Source organism: Erinaceus europaeus, chromosome 7 (assembly GCF_950295315.1).
Source record: "Erinaceus europaeus chromosome 7, mEriEur2.1, whole genome shotgun sequence".
Lineage (NCBI taxonomy): Eukaryota > Metazoa > Chordata > Mammalia > Eulipotyphla > Erinaceidae > Erinaceus > Erinaceus europaeus.
In genome coordinates this window covers 32,507,060-32,527,584 of record NC_080168.1, presented here as the reverse complement: position 1 = coordinate 32,527,584, position 20,525 = coordinate 32,507,060, and the positions used below count along the sequence as shown (strand labels likewise).

At 43.2% G+C, this 20,525-nt stretch overlaps 1 protein-coding gene and 1 long non-coding RNA gene across 2 annotated transcripts in view; one reads left to right on the top strand and one right to left on the bottom strand.

Moving 5' to 3' along the window:
• The window catches only part of KIAA2012 (KIAA2012 ortholog), a 189,284-nt gene that overhangs the window by 19,587 nt on the left and 149,172 nt on the right, over nucleotides 1-20,525 (top strand). The window contains exons 3-7 of the mRNA XM_060194124.1: nucleotides 1,991-2,150; nucleotides 3,615-3,770; nucleotides 9,577-9,719; nucleotides 11,620-11,803; nucleotides 13,680-13,822. Coding sequence (XP_060050107.1) covers nucleotides 1,991-2,150; nucleotides 3,615-3,770; nucleotides 9,577-9,719; nucleotides 11,620-11,803; nucleotides 13,680-13,822 — 786 coding nt within the window. The remainder of the gene's footprint in view (nucleotides 1-1,990; nucleotides 2,151-3,614; nucleotides 3,771-9,576; nucleotides 9,720-11,619; nucleotides 11,804-13,679; nucleotides 13,823-20,525) is intronic.
• On the bottom strand, nucleotides 2,145-11,743 carry LOC132539404 (uncharacterized). The gene is made up of 3 exons (XR_009550663.1): nucleotides 11,691-11,743; nucleotides 9,669-9,782; nucleotides 2,145-2,874 (listed from the first exon to the last, which is right to left on the bottom strand). It is a non-coding gene; the product is annotated as an uncharacterized LOC132539404 (long non-coding RNA).

Genomic DNA, 20,525 nt, shown 5'->3' with positions numbered 1-20,525 from the left:
AGGATGGAGCAGGGGGGCTTCGTGACAAAAACCATAAGTAAGGGGGCCAGTGGTGGTGCACCTGGTTGAGGGCACATGTCACAATGAGCAAGGACCTGGGTTCAAGCCCCCCCCCCACCTGCAGGGGGGAAAGCTTTGTGAGTGGTAAAGCAGGGCTGCAGGTAAAGCAGGGCTGTCTCTCTTTCTCTCTCCCTCTCTACCTCTCCATTCCTCTCAATTTCTGGCTATCTCTTCCAATAAATAAAGATAATAATAAAAAAATTTAAATCGTAAGTAAAAGATACACTTGAAATAATTTTTAAAAATTTAAATGGCATGAGGAACCTCTGGATTAATGAAAATATTCTATATCTTGTTCTGTGTAGTGGGTAAAAAGGTATATACAAGTGTGAAATTTCACTGAACTGTACTTTTAAGTTCTGTGCATGATCTACATAAATTATGCCTTGATCTTTAAAAAGTTTTAAAAGAGCAGGATTCTGAGATCACAGTCAGCTCATCAGTGAAGATTGCCCTAGTGGATCAGTGATGTCTTAAGATTGCCTTAATTGGAAGTTGGGCAGTAGCGCAGCAGATTAAGCGCACATGGCACAAATTGCAAGGACCGGTGTAAGGATCCTAGTTCAAGCCTAGTTCACATTTCTTTTTTCTTTTTTTTGCCTCCAGGGTTATTGCCAGGGCTCGGTGCCTGCACCATGAATCCACTGCTCCTGGAGGCCATTTTTTCCCTTTTGTTACCCTGGTTATTTTACCGTTGTTGTGATCATTATTATCGTTGTTATTGATGTCGTTGTTGTTGGATAGTGCAGAGAGAGATGGAGAGAGGAGGGGAAGACTGAGAGGGGGAGAGAAAGATAGACACCTGCAGACCTGCTTCACTGCCTGTGAAGTGACTCCCCTGCAGGTGGGGAGTCAGGGGCTCGAACCAGGATTCTTGAGCCGGTCCTTGTGCTTTGCACCACATGCGCTTAACCCACTGTGCTACCGCCTGCAGAGGAGTCACTTCACAGGTGGTGAAGCAGGTCTGCAGGTATCTGTCTTTCTCTTCCCGTCTCCGTCTTCCCCTCCTCTCTCCATTTCTCTCTGTCCTATCTAACAACAACAACATCAATAACAACAACAGTAATAACTACAACAACAATAAAAAACAAGGGTAACAAAAGGGAAAATAAATAAATAAATAAATAAATAAATATTTTTAAAAGATTGCCTTAATTGATTGGTGATGTCTGCCGTAAGCACAGAAGCAGGGGAGAATGCCAACACAAGTTCATGTTTGCTATTGTTGCTCTCAAATGATCACTCTTGGAGAATTTCTGCATAGCTGAAGTAGTTATAACATTAACTTGTCTCCCTGAAAAGATTATGTTGAAGTGCAAATTCTTTGTACAATATAAATCCCTAGCCATGTGTGAGATGTTATTATTCACATTTATTTCCCATGGTGTCGTACACAATGAGACTGGCTTAGGCAGGTAGGTTCCCAGAAAATTCTCCCTGGGTGAAATGGAAGGCAGCAGAGCCAAATGTTTTCAAAACGCCAGGCTCCCTGTGAGCATGGACACAGTTTTTCTGTCCATTATTCATATAAAAAAAATGCTAAGTGCTGATGCTGTTTTGCCAAGAGGGCTTTCCCCTGGCTGTTTCAGGGCCACTTTTGAAGGTATTAAAATGCTTTCCACAAACTGAACTCAGCGCTGGGTTTTCTTCTGAGGTTCTTTATCCTGTTCTGATGCTCTATCTCAAGATGAGGTCTGGCATTTCTCATTTCTTCTTCTCCTCCCAACTGTAAATCTGCAGAGGCCTTCCAGGGTTTTGCTCTGTGTGCTCCTGGTTTACGTCTGCTAGCTGAGGCATCTGTTTCTGGGGCCTTCCTGCAGCTCCTGGGAGTTTTCCAGATTCCTAGTGAGGGTTGTGCTAACCTGCCTGTGCATCACTGGGAGGTTCCGGGTTCAGCATCCATGCTGTCTCATGACTGGTTTCCCCACAGAGAGAGCAGGACAGAGGCTGGCAACCGTACCTCCACTTTCAGAGCCAACCAGAGAACCAGGCCCAACGGCAGATCCAACCTGGGCACTCAGCCAAGAGATACCTCCGAGGCCTCTTGCGGACATGGCCCCCTGGCACCATGTACAGGCTCCACTGTGCAGGTCAGTGGGGAGATGGGAGGAGGTACACTCCAGCTGCGCCATATTGTTTTTTGGCTGTTTGTTTGTTTCTTACCAGAGCACTGATCAGTTCTGGTTTATGGTGGTTCAGGGGACTGAACCTGGGACTTCAGAGCCTCAAGCATGAGAGTCACTTTGCATAAACATTATGCTTTCTACCCCTGCCCCCACTTTGTATTCAGATGTAAGAGTATGTTTTCCTTCAAGGTCAGAAGCGCCACAATTTTGGTCCAATTCTGTGTTGGAGAAAAGGTGGTCAAGGTTGATTTCCCAATAGCATCTATGATACCTTTTGCTTTTAATCCTTCCTCAAGACTCTGCAGAAAAGTCTTGCCTCCACCCTTACTCCTCTCAGCAGCCTTACACTCCACATCCCAAGCCAGAACTTCCTTCCCAACCATCCATGTTCAGAGACTTCTAGGAAATCCTGGTCTGCCTTCTAGAACATCAGGAACAAAAGAGGGCCAGATGAGGCAAAGTAATTTGTCCAAGGCCATGTGGCTAAAAGCAGAAGTCACATCTTTCCCCCGACTGCCTGTTCCACATTCTGCCCAACATTTCTCATCTGAGGTGACCTCAGCTCCTCCAGGAAGTGAAAATGCCAAAATCCCTCTTTTGAAAGATGGAGGCTTTCCAGTGCAGTCTTCTCAGGCATGAGATGTAGACCATTCTGCTGCACAGAGAACTCAGATGCACTCTGTGAAGGCTTAAAAGTGAAAACAGGAAATGGTTGAGGATTAGAGTTACCAGAGTGAATATGTGAGCACAGACACACACATTCATGCACACACATACACAGCTAAACTTGCAATATTTGGGGCATATATTTTTTTTTAGCTGAAGAAGTGTTTGTTGTTTATCTGAGACTCCATTTTAACTGAATGTCCTGTATTTTATTTGGCAAACCTGTTGTAGATGAGATGGTAAGTAGTACAATTTGCCAACACTCAACTGGGCTGTTTGCCATTTCTTCAACATTAACAAACAGACAGGACTAGAGGAAGACTGCCTTTCTTCTTGCTTCATAGGTTGACATTGGGGAAGGAGAGAAAAAAAAAACTCTTTCCAATAAGTGATGGCTTGAAGGTAAAGGAGAGATGAGGGCTGATCCAGTAAAGGGTTTCACTATCATGATACTGATAGTGAAACCAACTGTTCCAGGCAGACCCATTTATTTAACATTTGTGAGAAAGAGACTCTTGACTAAAGATATGTACATCATTAGATGGGGCAGTACATAGAAAGCTCAGGAGCCAAGGAGCCAAGACACTAGATAGAGAACCAGTTTGCATTCTATCTTAATCATTCTCATCTTTTACTGTCTTCCTGAATGAGCAATGTCCAATGCCAGGACCAGTGCAAGTGGGGAACTTTGTAGCTATCTCCAAGAGTTCTTGATTGGCAACCATTTTTTTTCCTACCAATAATTCCTGACCTACTTCTCAGGATGCATCAAGGACTCTCTGCTGCTCCAGGACAGTCAACTTCAAGTCCCAAAGAGTCTTAGGCCACAACAGGACCTGTCAGGAGTACCCCCAAAATACCATCTCCTGCCTGTCTTCCCTCCATTTTGGACTCAACAAGGAAAATGTTTTGAAGAAGGTACATGGTAATTTTATGATCATTTCTCAAATATTTGGATTTTTCAATACCTTAGACTATAATCACCCTCCCAACCCAAAAGAAATCTGCCAGTTCTGGGTTTCACTGTCCTCATCAATAAAATCAGGTGGCTAGGCAAGGCCAATACTATCCAAACTGTGTTTTCTACAATGATGGAATATTCTAGAGCATGTGCTGTATAACATTGTAGTTCACCATATATTGCTGCTGAGCACTTAAGATTTAATGCAACCGGGGGTCAGGCGGTAGCAAGGTTAAGTGCATGTGGTGTGAAGAGCAAGAGCCAGCATAAGGATACCAGTTCAAGCCCCCAGCTCCCCACCTGCAGAGGAGTTGCTTCACAGGTGGTGAAGCAGGTCTGCAGGTGTCTGTCTTTCTCTCCCCTTTTCTATCTCCCCCTCCTCTTTCCATTTCTCTCTGTCCAATCTAACAAAGACAAGAACAACAACAATAATAACTACAAGAACAATAAAACAAACAAAAAAAAAGCAAAGGCAACAAAAGAGAAAATAAATAAGTATAAAAAAAGATTTAGTGCAACCATAAAACCGAGCTTTTAAGTTTTGTTTAAATTAATTTACATCTAAATAGTCAACTGTGGCTAGTGGTTACTGTATTGGGTTGTGAAGGCCTAGACTTTGCTTCATTTTATTATTTGTTATCATTTTTCTTGTCACTAGGGCTTCACCACTCTGGACTGACTTTTTCACATAGAAAGTGAGAGAAACAGAGGGAGAGAGGGAAAGATCTCATAGCACCAAAGCTTCCCCCAAGTACAGCAGAGACTGAGTTGAAAACTAGGTCACACTGATGGCAAAGCAAGTACACTCTTGGGTGAACCTATCTTGCTAGCTCTAGACTCTAGATTTTTGATATTTTCTTAGACATGCTCCATTCTAATATTCTTTTGTCCTGTGGTTTTTGTGACCATATCCTGTGAAAAAATATAAACTTTGGAGCCAGAAATTTGGGTTGTAGTGGCTATGTTTTCTCTCCCACTAGCTGTAAGATTTTCAGCAAATCATTTGACCTCTTTGGATTTCTGTTTACCCGTCTCTGTAACGGGCATAATAAGACCTACCTCATTACTGTACAGAACATTACTGTAAGCTCTCTAAACTAACAGGATTCTACTTGTCACTATTACACTTGGGAAACTGAAGTATTAAAAGATCCAGATGTTGCCTTTGTTAGCAGAGATGAAAAATGACAACTGGGTAGCATAAAGGGTAGTAAATAGGGTCTAAACTAGTACCTGAGTTTTTGAGAAAAAAAAAAAGGCGGGGAGACAAAGTCTAACAAAATCAATAATCTTTTTGAAATGAAAAAAGGAATGTGCCCAACTAAGTTCTGTTCTGGGGAAGTACCTGATCAGCGTAAGTAAGCAGCCTGACCTATCAGATGAGTAGAGAAGATGGCGGAAAGTTCTCAGAGTCTAGTGCCATGAAACACTCTTTCCATATACCTCCCTTGAGTCTGGAGTATGGCACCAGGGAATTCTGATCATAATCTTGTCCACAATGTAGTTTATCTACTGAAAATACATTGGCCAGTCAGTTGTATTTCTCTTTGTATCCATCAGTCACTGTGCACTTTGGTCCTCTGGGACCAAAGATTCTGAGGCTCTGAGCAGATAAACTTCCTGGAGCACCAGGTCTTGGGAACAAGGAACTAGCTGGTTATCACTCCTGTGTGTGGACCACTGGTCCCAGGGGACATTACTGTATACCCTTTGTCTTTAAAAGTTCCACTGTTGACAGAGTGGTTACGTAGTATATAGTGTAGTGGCTATGCAGAAAGGCCTTTATGCCTGAGGCATCAAAGGTTCAGGTTCAAACCCCAGTCCCATGAAAAGTCAGACGCAGGTTACTTTGGTTAAAAAGTTCTACTGTCAGGCCAGAGAGGTGACTTCCCAGGTAGAGAGTGTGACACGCATGCTGCCCAGGTTTTCTGCTCAGCACATGGGAGATGCTGTGAGACTGGAGGAAGGCCCTGACCACACACACACACACACACACACACACACACACACACACACACACACACACACTCCAGCTATCTCCATATATGATTAGTTTTTGGTGCCTTAACTGTAGCCATTAACCAAAGATAAGTTATAATCAATAAGGCAATATGCAAAATTAATTAAATGTGTGGCCATTAGATTTCAAACTAAGTGGCATCTTTGGGTCTCAGTTTCCTCATTTATAAAATGGAGGTGGCCATTGCCCACACTGACCTCAGAGTGGTATACATAGGAGTTAAATGGGGAAATGAAGTGCCAGGTGCATAGGAAGTGTCATATATAACAAAAAATAAATGAGTGCTTGTGATAGACCTTTCTAACTTGTTTGTTGCCACCATAGTCATCACTGGGGCTCAGTGCAAGTACCACAGATCCACTGCTCTCATCAACCATTTTTTTTCCCTTTCTTCCTCTCTTCCTTTCTCTCTTTCTTTCATTTGATTTGGTTTGATTTGATAGGACAGAGAGAAACTGAGAGAAAATGTTACTATGTGCAGAGAGAGAGAGTAATAGGCCCCCTAGAGGTGGAGAAACAGGCCCCCTGAAGGTGGAGAGTGAAGGCCCCCTGGAGGTGGAGAGTGGGGCTCAAACTTTGGTCTTTGCACATGGTAACATGTGCACCCAACCAACATCACCACCTGACCCCCTACTTGTGTTTTTATAGTTCCTAAATGTCCAATTTCCCGTGATCACAGAGATTTAAAGAGAATTTTTTGTTGTAAATAAGGGGAAAAGGAGGGGGCAGGCAGTGGCACACCTGATTAAGCACACACATTATAGTGCACGAGGACCCAGGTTCAAGCCCTTGGTCCCTACCTGCAAAGGGAAAGCTTCATGACTGGTGAAGCAGGTCTGCATGTCTCTCTATGTACCTTTCTCTCTCTATCTTCCTCTCCCTTTTCAATTTCTTTTGCTTCTGTCCAAAATAAAAATAAATTAATAAAAATATTTTTAAAAATAAAGAAGGGAGAAACAACAGTTCAGTGGCTATAACTTGATCGGTTTTAACTTTATCTCCTCATGGCCTACTTATCATTCCCAGATACCTTATTGGAAGAAACATAAAGAGTCCTAGCTGCAAGTCCCCTATCCCCACAACATGACACTGTTGGCCAGGTCACACTTACACTTCCTGAACCCTAACATTGCTCCTCTGTAAAAATGGAAATGCTGACATCTGCATTCCGCCCTCTCTGGATTATTGTGGAAATGCACAGGGGAAGGAGGACAGGGCAAGAACATCCTCCAAGAGCTCTGGGTTTATTTGTTTGTTTATTCTCTATTTCCATGTACATTATGTGGGGTGACCTCAATCCATATCTGAAATCTAGAGAAACCAAGTTATGTAGTCTCCTTTCAACAACTGGGGCTTCCAAAGACTTCTTGCAAACTTGTTTCCATTAAGCATAAACAAATGAGCCAGAGATGATGTTTGTTGAAAAAAATCTTGATTTCCCTCACACAGAGTGAGTCATGCATTCAACACCACTTGGGATGCAGCCAAGTGGAAAAACGCCTCTCCACATCCCCTAACCTAACGCCCACTGCTCCTGCTTAGGCAGTCTGCCACCCCTTCGGTAGGTGACTAGCCGTTTGGCGAGAGCTTCACTTCCTCCACCCTAAGAAATACATTCAGCTCCAAGTGATTTTAACCAGGAAGAGTAGACCTAACATCTGATTTGACTCCAAAGGATCATTCTAGAATTCACAAAAGAGAGAGACAGAGAGAGAAACAGAGAGAGAGAGGAGAGAAAGAAAGAAAGAAAAAAGAAAGGAAGGAAGGAAGGAAGGAAAGAAAGAAAGAAAGAAAGAAAGAAAGAAAGAAAGAAAGAAAGAAAGGAAAGAAAGAAGCAAAGAAAAGAAAAGGTTTTTAGTGAGTAAAGTGGAGATCCTCTTGAAAAACAAACATGGTTCTGGGTCTCCTCAGATTGAAACCTTCTTAGATTTCCCCAGGTCATTAAAAACCTAGACAGATGTTGCCAGGTCTGCTCTTGAACCTACAAATGCTCCTCTAACACTGTCAACATTGGTCCAGAAGCAGAGGCAATTTCAGGAGCCAGAGAGCTGAGGAAGAAGATCTTGCTAGAGGGAGGAAGTAGCCCTACCAATGGACATGTGACTTCTGACCCAACAGTACTAAGGACTGGGATAACATAGGACTGTCAGGATTGGGGAGCACAAGGGGAAGAGGAGGGTGGGTGGAGTAAAGAGGCTAACCTCCCAGAAGACCAGCGCCCCTTAATTCACAGGGCCCCCAATGGCTTCCAGAATTCTGGGTTGAAAAACAACCCCACATTGTTTCCCAAAGCTGCATGCTGAGAGTGTAGGTATTGCTAAAGCGAGGGAAGATTTGCCAGACTGCTTCAGCAATAAATCTACCTTGAGTACCTGGTGAAAATAGCTGCAGGACCCTTTAAACTGTCGATGAAAGATTTGCTCACTATGCTGGAGTCATCTGTTGACTCAGATTCTTTGGGAGGGTTGCACAGACAGGGCAATTGCCGAGAGCATTCAGCAGAGGTTCCACCACAGAGGAAAAGCCAGCAGGCAGCCTGAGAAACCTGAGCATCTTACCAAACACAAGGAGGTGCTGAGGTCACCTCCCCACCTCCAGCCCCTCACAGCTTACAAAGCATGGTTCCACTTGTTCTCATACCTAAGTCCAAACAACTCTGAAAAGAAGTGAAGGTCTGAAATCAGCATCCTCAGGGAGTCAGGCGGTAGCACAGCGGGTTAAGCACACGCTGTATAAAGCGTAAGGACCAGCCTAAGGATCCTGGTTTGAGCCCCTGGCTCCTCACCTACAGGGGAGTCACTTCACAAGTGGTGAAGCAGGTCTGCAGGTATCTATCTTTCTCTCCCCTCTCTGTCTTCCCCTCCTCTCTCCATTTCTCTCTGTCCTATCCAACAATGATGACATTAATCACAACAATAATAACTACAACACTAATTTTTAAAAAAAAGGGCAACAAAAGGGAAAATAAAAAAATACAATAAAATAAAATAAAAATAAATCAGCATCCTCATTTTACAGAGGAGAAAAATGGAGTTCAGGAAATGAAGGCTCTAGGCTCAGGATGTGAGGCAATGACCCAGATTTGAGAGGCTTCACACCTACAGGAGGAAGCTTCACAAATTGTGAAGCAGGTCTGCAGATGGCTCTCTCTCTCTCTCTATCTATCTATCTATATTTATCTCCCCTTCCTTTCTCAATTTTTTTTAGTCTTGATTATTTATTTTTACAATACATAAAGTACCTACCAAGTTATCTATTAATACATGGAATTAAAATTTTTTAATCTATCTGGGGCTGGGTGGTGGTGCACCTGGTTGAGTGCATATCTTTCTCAATTTTTTTAACCTATCAAATAATAGAAAGGAAAAATGGCTGCTGGGAGTAGTGGGTTCACAGTGTAGGCATAGAGCCCAGGTGGTAATTCTGGTGGCAAGAAAAGAAGAGAAGAAAAAAGAAAAGAAAGGGAGGGAGGAAGGAAGGAAGGAAGGAAGGAAGGAAGGAAGGGAGGGAGGGAGGATGAAAGAAAGAGACAGAAATGAAGTATCAGCCCTGAGGCTTCTTACTCTGATCCACCAAAACAGCCCCCACTCTGGGGGGAGGCACTAGCAGAAACAGAGGAAGATGAACCAGGGCCTGGGCCAATGCTTTTAGTAAGAAAACAAGAAGTGGGACAGTTTGGAAGCAGCTAACAGCACTGCACCTGTCTCTGGGACAGCAAGGCTGACCTACTGTTCACTTTACAGATCATCAGGGAATGGATGGCAGGGAAGCTGGGGCTGGTGGACACGTCGACCAGGGCTTCACAGCCAAGAACCATAGCAGTCAGTGGACTCACTTGCCACCACTCAGGAAGCAACGACTGCAGAAAGAAGAAACCCAGGAAGAGGTACTCCTTGGTCTTGTTCTTGACTTCCAAAGGGATGCTCCCTTCACCATTTCTGTAGGTTCTCTGGAGAAGAAAAGAACACTTTGAACTTAATCACTGCAGTTTTCTGAAGTCCCACCTGTGCTGACAGATACTCCATGAAAAAGAAGGGATTGTGACCAATACATTTGAGAAACTGTCAGTCATGTTCTGCTCCCAGAGAGACACAGTACTCTTGTGAATATGCTCCATTTTGAGTCGCTCTAGGGGTGAAATGGTCAGCTGAATTTTAACTCAGGGTTCTCCAAATTTATTTAACCACAGACCCTTGCCACAAGCTTGGCCCCTCTAAGTACCTGTAGTCTTCTCTAGAAAATAAAGGGGGAGAGGTGTGGTGGTGCACCTGGTTAAGCTTACATAACACTAAGTTCAAGCCCCGGTTCCCCATCAGCAGGGGGAAGCTTCACAAGAGGCAAAGTAGGTCTGCAGGTGTCTGTCTTTCTTTCTCTCACCATCTCCCCTCCTCTCTTAATCTCTCTCTGTCCTATCCACTAAAAGGGAGAAAACGGATGCCAGGAGCAGTGGATACCTAGTGCAGGCACCGAGTCCCAGCGATAACTCTGGAGGCAAAAAAAAAAAAAAAAGTTCTTGACCCTAGAATTTAAAAAGCCAGGAGTCAGGCGGTAGCACAGAGGGTTAAGCACACGTGGCGCAAAGCCCAAGGATCAGCGTAAGGATCCCGGTTTGAGCCCCCGGCTCCCCACCTGCAGGGGAGTCACCTCACAAGCGGTGAAGCAAGTCTGCCGGTGTCTGTCTTTCTCTCCCCCTCTCTGTCTTCCCCTCCTCTCTCCCCATTTCTCTCTGTCCTATCCAACGACGACATCAATAACAACAACAATAATAACTACAACAACAATAAGAAAAAAAAACAAGGGCAACAAAAAGGAAATAAATAAATATTTTTAAAAAATTTAAAAAGCCGTAGTTTGAGTATTGCATCTTATTTGGTTGGGGTGAACCTTCTAAGAAACTCAACTTTGAGTCTGAATTCCTTCTTCTGTGAAATGGGGCTGTTATTGTTTTACACCTCACCCACTTTGTCTTCCTCCTCTTCACCTACACTTTTTCTCTCAGGGTACCTTAGTTCTGTCCACTAGGGTATCTTTTTTGTTAATTTTGTGTGTTCATCAGTCTCACCTCCTGCTACTGTACACTTGGGTGATATCATCCAAGACATGTCTTCTTTCTTCTAACTTCACTTCACTTCACTTCACTTCACTAATCCTCTAGAGCTTCATCCAACACTTGCATTTTCCCCTTCTAACATATTTTACTTCAACAATGCCCTAGAGCCTTTGCAAATGGCAATTTTCTCATCATTTTTTAAAATAACTTAACTGCATTAAAATGGATCTGCTATTTTACATATCTCACAAGGTTAGTATGAGGATGAAATCAGTGAAAATACAAAAACGTTATCTAAACCCAAAGACCCCAGTGTATAAAATGGCTGTGGCTCAGAGTAAATATTGAAGGTTATAAAGCTCATTTGACTTTAGAAGAAGGTCATATGCCAGTGAGAACCAGAAAGGGAATGGAAGGGGAGAAATGAGAGACATTTTGTGCTGGACAGAAAATCACCATAGTAATGCTTTAGTCTGATTTTTAATATTTTTGCAAGGAAGCACAATATGTCCAGCATGGTTAAATGTCATTCTTTCCATCATTAATTGTAACATGTTTTATGGGAGCAAACAGCATCAGAGATCTTGCTATCATAACTGTGTTTTTCTTCTCAGGCTGTAAAGGAGATTTCACTTTTGGAACCACAAGCACAGTCACAAGTTCTGACTGTCAAAGGAACCTACTCTGTTCCCTTCCAAAAGCCTATTTACAGGAATGTGTATCTGTCGTTCCCTAGGACACGTCAATAGAGAATCACCACCGTATACATGCTTCAAAGGAAAGTCACAATGAAAAAACGCAGCAAACCTCCAGGAGGGCCTTTGGGCATGCCTACATCGATTATTCTTGGCTCTTGAGTGACAAATCCCATGTTACATTCTATGGAGGCGCCTTCCCCAACAGGAAGGCAGACATCAGTGGTAAGATGCCAAGTGTCTTGCTTGTTGGTCTGGGTAATCCTGACCACACAGGGTTCATTTGAGAACACTAAGGCATACTGAGTCTTACTTACTTATGCCACTGGCCTTAAACAAAACAAAACAAACAACAACAACAACAAAAACAGTTGAATAGGCCAAGCAGTGGAACATCAGATTGAATACGCACATTACCACGTGCAAGAATTCAGGTTCAAGTCCTCTGTTCCCATCTGTAGGGCGGATGCTTCACAATTGGTGAAGCAATTCTGCAGGTGTCTCTTTCTCTCTCCCTCTCTATCTTCCCCTCCCCTCTCAACTTTTCACTGTCTTATCAAATAAAAGATTTTAAAAAACATTTGAAAAGTGATGGAGGGGGCATTGATGTCTGGGGGCAGGGGAGTCAGGCAGTAGTACACGTGGCGCAAAGCGCAAGGACCAGAGTAAGGAGCTCGGTTCTAGCCCTCGGCTCCCCACCTGCAGGGGAGTTGCTTCACAGGCAGTGAAGCAGGTCTACAGGCATCTTTCTCTTCCTCTCTATCTCCCCCTTCTCTCTCAATTTCTCTCTGTCTCTATCCAATAGCAAATAAATAAAAAAAGAAAAAGAAAAAAGAAAGAAAAATACCTAAACAGAGGTAAGAATGTTTTACAGACACCTATCACAAGGAGATGAGAATTGATAACTATGTGTCAACAATTGTGCTGCAGTCCACTAATGCCCACCCATAAAACCCAAGAAAAATAACAATAATAACTGCCAGTTCTAGCTGGAATTAGGAATGAGACTGATAGACTCTGCTTTGTTTATTTTTTTCTGTACTGGGGGGAGATTAATGCTTTACAGTTAACAGTAAAATACAGTAGTTGGTCCATGTGTAACATTTACCAGTTTTCCACATAACACTCTAACCCCCCTGTGAGGTCCTCTTCTGCCATCATATTCCAGGACCTGAACCCTTCCCCCTCATTCCCAGAGTCTTTTACTTTGGTGCAATACACCAAACCCAGTCCAAGTTCTGCTTTGTGTTTTCCCTTCTGTTCTTATTTTTCAACTTCTGGGATCATCTCATATTCATCCTTCTCTTTCCGGCTTATCTTATTTAACACGATTCCTTTGGTCTTTATCCGAGATGGGGTGAAGAAAGTAAAATCACCATTTTCAACAGCTGAGTAGTAGTCCATTGTGTATATCGACCACAACTGCTCAGCCACTCATCTGTTGTTGGACACCTGGGTTGCTTCCAGGTTTTGGCTATTACAAATTGTGCTGCTAAGAACATATGTGTACACAGATCTTTTTGGATGGGTGTGTTGGGTTCCTTAGGATATATCTCCAGGAGAGGAACTGCAGAGTCATAGGGTAGGTCCACTTCTAGCCTTCTGAAAGATCTCCAGACTGGGCTCTGCTTTGTTTAGTACTTAACTGAGCACATTCTGCAGCCATACTTTAAGCTTAAATGACCTCAACTTGCTAACTAGGATCTTGGAAAACTTATTTAATCTTGCTGAGAGAGATTCAGTTTCATCATCTATCAAATGGGGTTAATAATCATAATTTTATTGGGTTATTGCAGGTTCTGAGTTAGTGCATGTAAAATATCTTACCCATTTCTTGTCCCAGAATTAGCACTTAATCCATATTAGCAGTAACTCTTATCATTATCACTCTTTCTATAACCTAACTCAGCCAGTGAGAACCCAGCCTAGAGAATGAGAGTCAGCCTCCCTAAACTTACCTCAGCTAAGGCTGTGGCTGTCTCAGAGCCTGGCACTCTCCTTGTCTTTCTTGTCATTAACCCCAAAGGGATAGAAATGGAAAAACAACTCCCATCCCCATACTTGCAACTAATAAATTCTCATTCCTATTCTGTTTCTACAGACAAGCTAGGAAATGTGAAACTCCACAAGGGCAGAAGCAGCTTCTTGTTACAGGATTCACCTGCTGAAAGATGCCTTTTCCCTCCTGTAGCATCTGCCACTGGCTCAGAAAGTAACACACCTGTGGAAATGGAGAAGAAAAAGGTGGTGGTGGTGGTGGTGGTGGTGGTGGTGGTGGTGGTGGTGGTGGTGGTGGTGGTGGTGGTGGTGGTGGTGGAGGTGGGTGTGTGTCTTAAAAGATTGAGCTTGGAAATGGGCGGTAGTGTAGCGGGTTAAGTGCATGTGGCACAAAGCACAAGGACCGGAGTAAGGATCCCGGTTCAAGGCCCTGGCTCCCCACCTGCAGGGGAGTCACTTCACAAGCGGTGAAACAGGTCTACAGGTATCTATCTTTCTCTCCCCCTCTCTGTCTACCCCTCCACTCTCCATTTCTCTCTGTCCTATCCAACAATGACAACAGTAGAGTAGTTATCAATAACTACTACAACAATAAAACAACAAGGACAACAAAAGGGAATAAATAAATATAAAATTTTTTTTTAAAAAAGACTGAGCTCAAATGAGACATAAGTTCTCTCAAAGGGATGGCTGAGATGAAGACCTGCTCTTTCTTGTATAGGGGAAAGTTTCCTCTTCTTCCCCTACTAAGTTCTTTCGGTGAATCTAATGATAAAATTGACAAAGAAAAATTAATGGGGAAAAAGTTTTAATTTTCATTTAAGAAGCTCTCACAAGTATGAGACCTAAGTAGGCTGTTACAATGTTTCATTTTGGGAGGTTTACTTACTTGCTTGCTTGTTTTTTGTCAGAGCACTGCTCAGCTCAGGTTTTTGGGTGGTGCTTGAGACTCTGGACCCTAAGGCATTAGGTTTGTTTATATAACCATTAAGCTACCTCCCCAGTCCACATGCTGTTTCTAAACCTGTTAGAGAAAGAAACATTACATTTTTGCAGAACTGATGGGGCCAACTAAATAAAACATTAGGCTTGGGTACTAATTGGTGAGGAACCAAACAGGGTCTGTTTTTATTATTATTATTATTATTATTATTTATTAATGAGAAACATAGCAGGAGAGAGAAAAAACCAGGCATCACCCTGGTGCATGTGCTGCCAGGGATTGAACTCAGGACCTCATACTTAAAAGTCCAATGCTTTATCCACTGCACCACCTCCCGGATCACAACAGGGTCTGTTTTACACACACCTCTCAACACTGAATTTCCTAACTCTAATAATGAAGATGTTTCTTAGCCTGTTGGTGCAGGAAGGGCTCATTTCATGTGAGAGCTTTATTTCTTGCTTGTAGCGGGGGTGGACATAGAGGAGGTCAGGGTATCCTTATATAAGGCTCTTTCTCATGTTACTTGAATTCAGAGTGATTATATATGTCAGAGTGGTACTTTTGGGGTGGTCTGTCTTCAACCCCATCTCTCAATTCTGAGCTCCCCATTCAGAGCTGAAATAAAAGCTAAAGCAATTTACTAAAGTTGAAACTCACAGAGTAGAAGGAAGTGGGGCCACCCTGCATTCTACCTTAAAGCTTCTGGTACTTTCACACTTTCTCGTGGCAACAGGGGCCTTTGTTCTCTTAAAGGGTTGGGGGTTAAACCTATAGAAGCAGAATTGAGTTAGTACACAGACTCGCACTGCTGGAGATCTTGAACCCTGCAATATTTTTGCTTAATTGAGGACCTGTGACCTTTGCAAATGTAAAGTAAATTTAGCAGATTTATTGACCCCTTAGAAGTCAAGTACACTGACTTCTCTAGAGACATCTGTAGCTGTCTCGGCCTGGCACTACCTTGCGATTCTACACAGGTCTCCAATGACTTGGAGTCATTTCTACTGAGCATGAATGATCAGGGAACCTGGAATTCTCTCTCTCTCTCTCTCTCTCCCTCCCTCCCTCTCTCTCCTTTTATTAGTGATTTTAATATTAACTTACAAAATTACAAGATAAGGGGGCCAGGCAGTGGCACACCCATTTAAGCACACATAGTGTGAAGCGCAAGGACAAGCACAAGGATCTTGATTCAAGCCCTCGGCTCCCCACCTGCAGGGGGGTCACTTCACAAGTAGTGAATCAGGTCTGCAAGTGTCTCTCTGTCTCTCTCCTTCTTTATCTCCCCTTCTCTCTCAATTTCTCTCTGTCCTAGCCAATAAAATGAAAAGGAAAAAAAAGGACACTAGGAGCATTACTGACACTGAGCCCCAGTGATAACCCTGGAAGCAAAAAGAAAAAAGAAAAAAAATACAGGATAACCAGGGTACAGCTCCACACTGTTCCCATCACCAGAGTTCTGGATCCCCAGTCCCTCCATTGCAAGTTCCAGCAGTTCTCCCAAGGTTGCAGCTATGGGTTAACTATTATTTCTTTTTCTTTCTTTCTTTCTTTTTTTTTTTTGCCTCCAGGGTTATTGATGGGGCTCAGGGCCTACACCATGAATCCACTGCTCCTGGAGGCCATTTTTTCCCCTTTTTGTTGCCTTTGTTGTTGTAGCCTTGTTGTGATTATTATTGTTATTGTTGATGTCGTTCGTTGTCGGATAGGACAGAGAGAAACAGAGAGAGGAGGGGAAGACAGGGGGGAGAGAAAGATAGACACCTGCAGACCTGCTTCACTGCCTTTGAAGCGACTCCCCTGCAAGTGGGGAGCCAGGGACTCGATCCGGGATCCTTATGTGGGTTCTGGTGCTTTGCGCCACTTGTGCTTAACCCGCTGAGCTACCGCCCAACCCCCAACTATCATTTCTACAACTGTCTATATTTGTATATATTTGGCCTTTTTTTTTTTTTAGGTCCCATCTTCTCTTCATTTCCAAGTCACACATACACCTATTATTACATCCAAATGCTCTTCCTTTTCTTCCTCCTTTCTCTCCTGTTCCTGATGGAGTTGGAGTTCAGGGCCCTCTGGTCATCTTCCCTCTATCATTTCTCCCCCACTAGTATGGATCAAAATTATTTTGGGGGTGCAGAACAGAATGTGGGAATTCTGGCTTCTGTAATTCCTTCTCTGCTGGACATGGATGATGGCAGGTCAATTTATACCCTCTGCTTGTCTCTGTCTTTCCTTAGTGGGGCAGGGCTCTCAAGTGGTGAGTTTCCAGAATACATTGGTGAGGTCATCTGCCCAGGAAAGTTAGGATGGAATCATGATAGCATCTGCAACTTGGTGGCTGAAAGGCAGCAAGATACAAAAGGAGGACCCTGGAATTCTCTGTCCCGTAATAACTGTGACCCTTAACAAGGGTGCCTGTCTGAACTTGGAAACCTCCTCAGTATCCACACAGGTGACAACTCATGCCTCCTAAGGCTGATGGAAGGAGAAGAGATCATGTGTTTCTGTGACAGTCAGACAGCTTGTGTCTGACTAGGGACTGCAACATGCTCATAAGCTATGGGGCATCACATCATATGAGGTGGACCTGGAGGACACATGGGCAGGCAGGGTGGCCCCAGTGCCAGCGGGAGAGGTTGTTTTCAATCCTTTCTGGATTTTCTCAGATTTCCCGCGTCTGAGCTGACCAACACCTTTCTATCCACACCAGGAGGACCTCTGTCTTCCCAGGAGTAAACAGCAGGCCTGACCTGCCAAATCTCTATGGTTGTAAGGGAAAGCCACTCAGGACAGCACAGAATTGATCCAGGAGTCTTCTTCGGCCTATGTGTATGATTTAGTGTGTGTGGGGGGAAGGAGTAATATTTTCCCCCATACTCAAACTCTGTAAATTTTTAATTAGAATAAAAAAAATTAAGGCTTGGCTTGTCAACTATACCTCACACAAATCATGACTTTCCATGTAGATTTCTCAAGGCAAACCTTGTCAAACAAATTGCACAAGGTCAGCATTCAGAAAAGGGAAGTTGGTGGGCAGTTGTTACCTAGACAGTGAAGGGCTCCAGGAACATAAAGATCCTATGTGCCTGTGTTTGGCTAATCATTTTCTTGATGTCTCTGGATTATAAATATTTTTGTGCACACATTTGGTTGAATTTCCTTCCTCATTCAGCTGTGTTTACAGCTTTGTGTTTACATGTTTATGTAGGATGCTTGTGTGTTTCTGGTTGTTTTATTCTTTTTGAACACTAAGAAAGGGAGAAGTGGTTTTATTTTTCCTCCTATGGAACTGAACTCCCTGAAGCCCAACACACATATACATTTCATAGGGTCAAGTTCATATGTTAAAAGCTGCAAACTTAAAGGAGAAATTTTCAGCAACTTCTGAATAATTGGAAACTGGATGCTCTAAGTACTACCATAGCATTTCTCTGTCTATATATCTATATCTACGTGTGTGTGGGGGGGGTCTTAGATGCAAAAAGTGTCTAAAGTTTTTTTTATTAGTGATTTAATATTGATTTACAAAGTTACACAATAACAGGTGTACAACTGCACACCATTCCCACCACCAGAGTTCTGGATTCCCAATACCTCCATTGGAAGCTAGTTCTCCTAATGTTGCAGATATGGTTTAACTATTATTTCTACAACTATCTGCCTATGTTTGCATATATTTGTCCATTTTCTAAGGCCCCATCTTCTCTTCCTTTCTAAGTCATACATAAACCCATTACTACATCTCAATGTCCCTCCTTTTCCTCTTCTCTAAGTCTTGATAGAGTTGGAGTTTAGGGCCCTCTGGTCATCTTTCCCCTACCATTTCTCCCCCACTGGGAGTATGGATCAAAATTATTTTGGTGCAGAAAGTGGGAGGTCTGGCTTCTATAATTGCTTCTCTGATGGACATGGGCATTGACATGGCATTGACAGGTTGATCCACAACCCCAGCCTGTTTCTATCTTTCCCTAGTAGGGTAGGGCTCTGGAGAGGTGATGTTCCAGGATACACTGGTGAGGTTGTCTACCCAGGGAAGTCAGGATGGGATCATGGTAGCATTTGCAAATTGGTGGTTGAAAGGGGGCAAGATAAAAATCAAGACTAAGGGAGTCGGACTGTAGCGCAGCGGGTTAAGCGCAGGTGGCGCAAAGCACAAGGACCGGCATAAGGATCCTGGTTCGAACCCTGGCTCCCCACCTGCAGGGGAGTCGCTTCACAGGCGGTGAAGCAGGTCTGCAGGTGTCTATCTTTCTCTCCTCCTCTCTGTCTTCTCCTCCTCTCTGTCTTCCCCTCCTCTCTCCATTTCTCTCTGTCCTATCCAACAACGACAACAATAATAACTACAACAGTAAAACAACAAGGGCAACAAAAGGGAATAAATAAATAAAATAAATATTTAAAAAATTTTTTTTAAATCAAGACTAAATATTAATGAACAGGAAACAAAAAGTAGGACTAGATCAGATGATAATAGGGACCTTAGGGTGGAAAGAAGCTAAGAAATCCATTTTATGCATGTTTCTAGGGGCCCAGGACTATCATAGTTTTTTGCTTGAGTTTGATAGCTGACACAGAGTTGAACAAAAATATTGTCTGAAAGGATGCTGTCAGAGTAGAGAAAAAAGGCTAGAAAATTAGACTAGGGCAGAGAGCAGCTCCCCTTCTTGTAAAAAAAAATGTATGAATAAAATTAACTTTTTATATCATCCACCTGATCCAGGGTCCATATGTATATTTATATTGAGCACAGGAACCTGTATAACCACTAAATCCCTATTGGTCTGAGTTTACAGTTCATGGCCACAGCTGGGAACATCACAGGCTGCAGTGATTTCAGGACCAGTCTTCTCAAGTGGCGGCCTCCCTTCAGAGACTGGGGCAGTACCCACTATTGCTACTTTATTGCGAGGACAAGGTCCTGGGAAGGCCCGCAAGAGGGTTTATGATGACGTTTCTGATGGAAGTGACCATTGATGGTGGAGAGACACTAAGTGATTTTTTTATATATCTGTTCACACAGCAGAAGTGTAGAGGCACCAAGATACTTTGTTAATGGCAAAATCAGGTATTAAACCCTAATAAGAGAAGCTTACTCTTAAAGAAATATTATATGAAATTTTATTTTAAAAAGAAATATTTGGAGACTTCCGGAGACAGGGTTATGGAGCAGCAGCAGCTGTGTTTCTTTCCTCTCCTCTTCTCTCCCTGGTCAACTAGGAATATCTAAGGGACCAAAACAAGACAGGGCTAGAATGACTTTGAGCACCCACCAAATCACATGTGAGTGAAAACACATGTAGCTCGTGGACAGAGAGGAGCCTAAGGAGAGATTGCTGGGGCAAAAGCCCATATCTACTCGGAGCAGCTGGTAACAGTCTGGCAGTTTACTGGTTGAGGCACCACCTCCTGTCTGTTTTACTAACAAAAACACTGCTGAAGGGAGGAGAGGATTCCCTAAGGGTGACCAAATGCAACTGTGAGTCTCCTGCTACTGCCCTTTGGAGGCTGGAGCAGCATCCAGGATGCCCTGTGCTGACATTGGGGTTGGGGGGGGGGCCAACAGTTTGGCCCAGAAACTCAGGAGAAGATATATATCCTGGTGAGCTAGAAGTGGGGCTGTATAGTGAGAACCTTTCCACACTGTTCTCCTGATGAATTGGGGAGACATGGTGAATAACTGCCACAGAACCCACAGAGCATAAATGGGACTTGTTTGGAAACACACAGAGCCAAGTACTTTCAGCTAGAAAAGCAGCTGAATTGAGCCTGGTGTTTTGGATCTTTGGGGCATAAGAATCTGTGCATAACCACTGTGTTAACTCCTCCTACCCTAATTAATCTCTTGGTCAGGAGTGAAAGATTAAGATAAGAAGCCTACATATAGTTAATAAGCCTTCTGGCTACCATAGTCTATAGGGAAGAAAAAGAACAAAGGAGGTTTTAACAGCCACTGTACTCCAACTCAGGGATTGAGATAATATTGAAACAACAGTTAATTTTCCA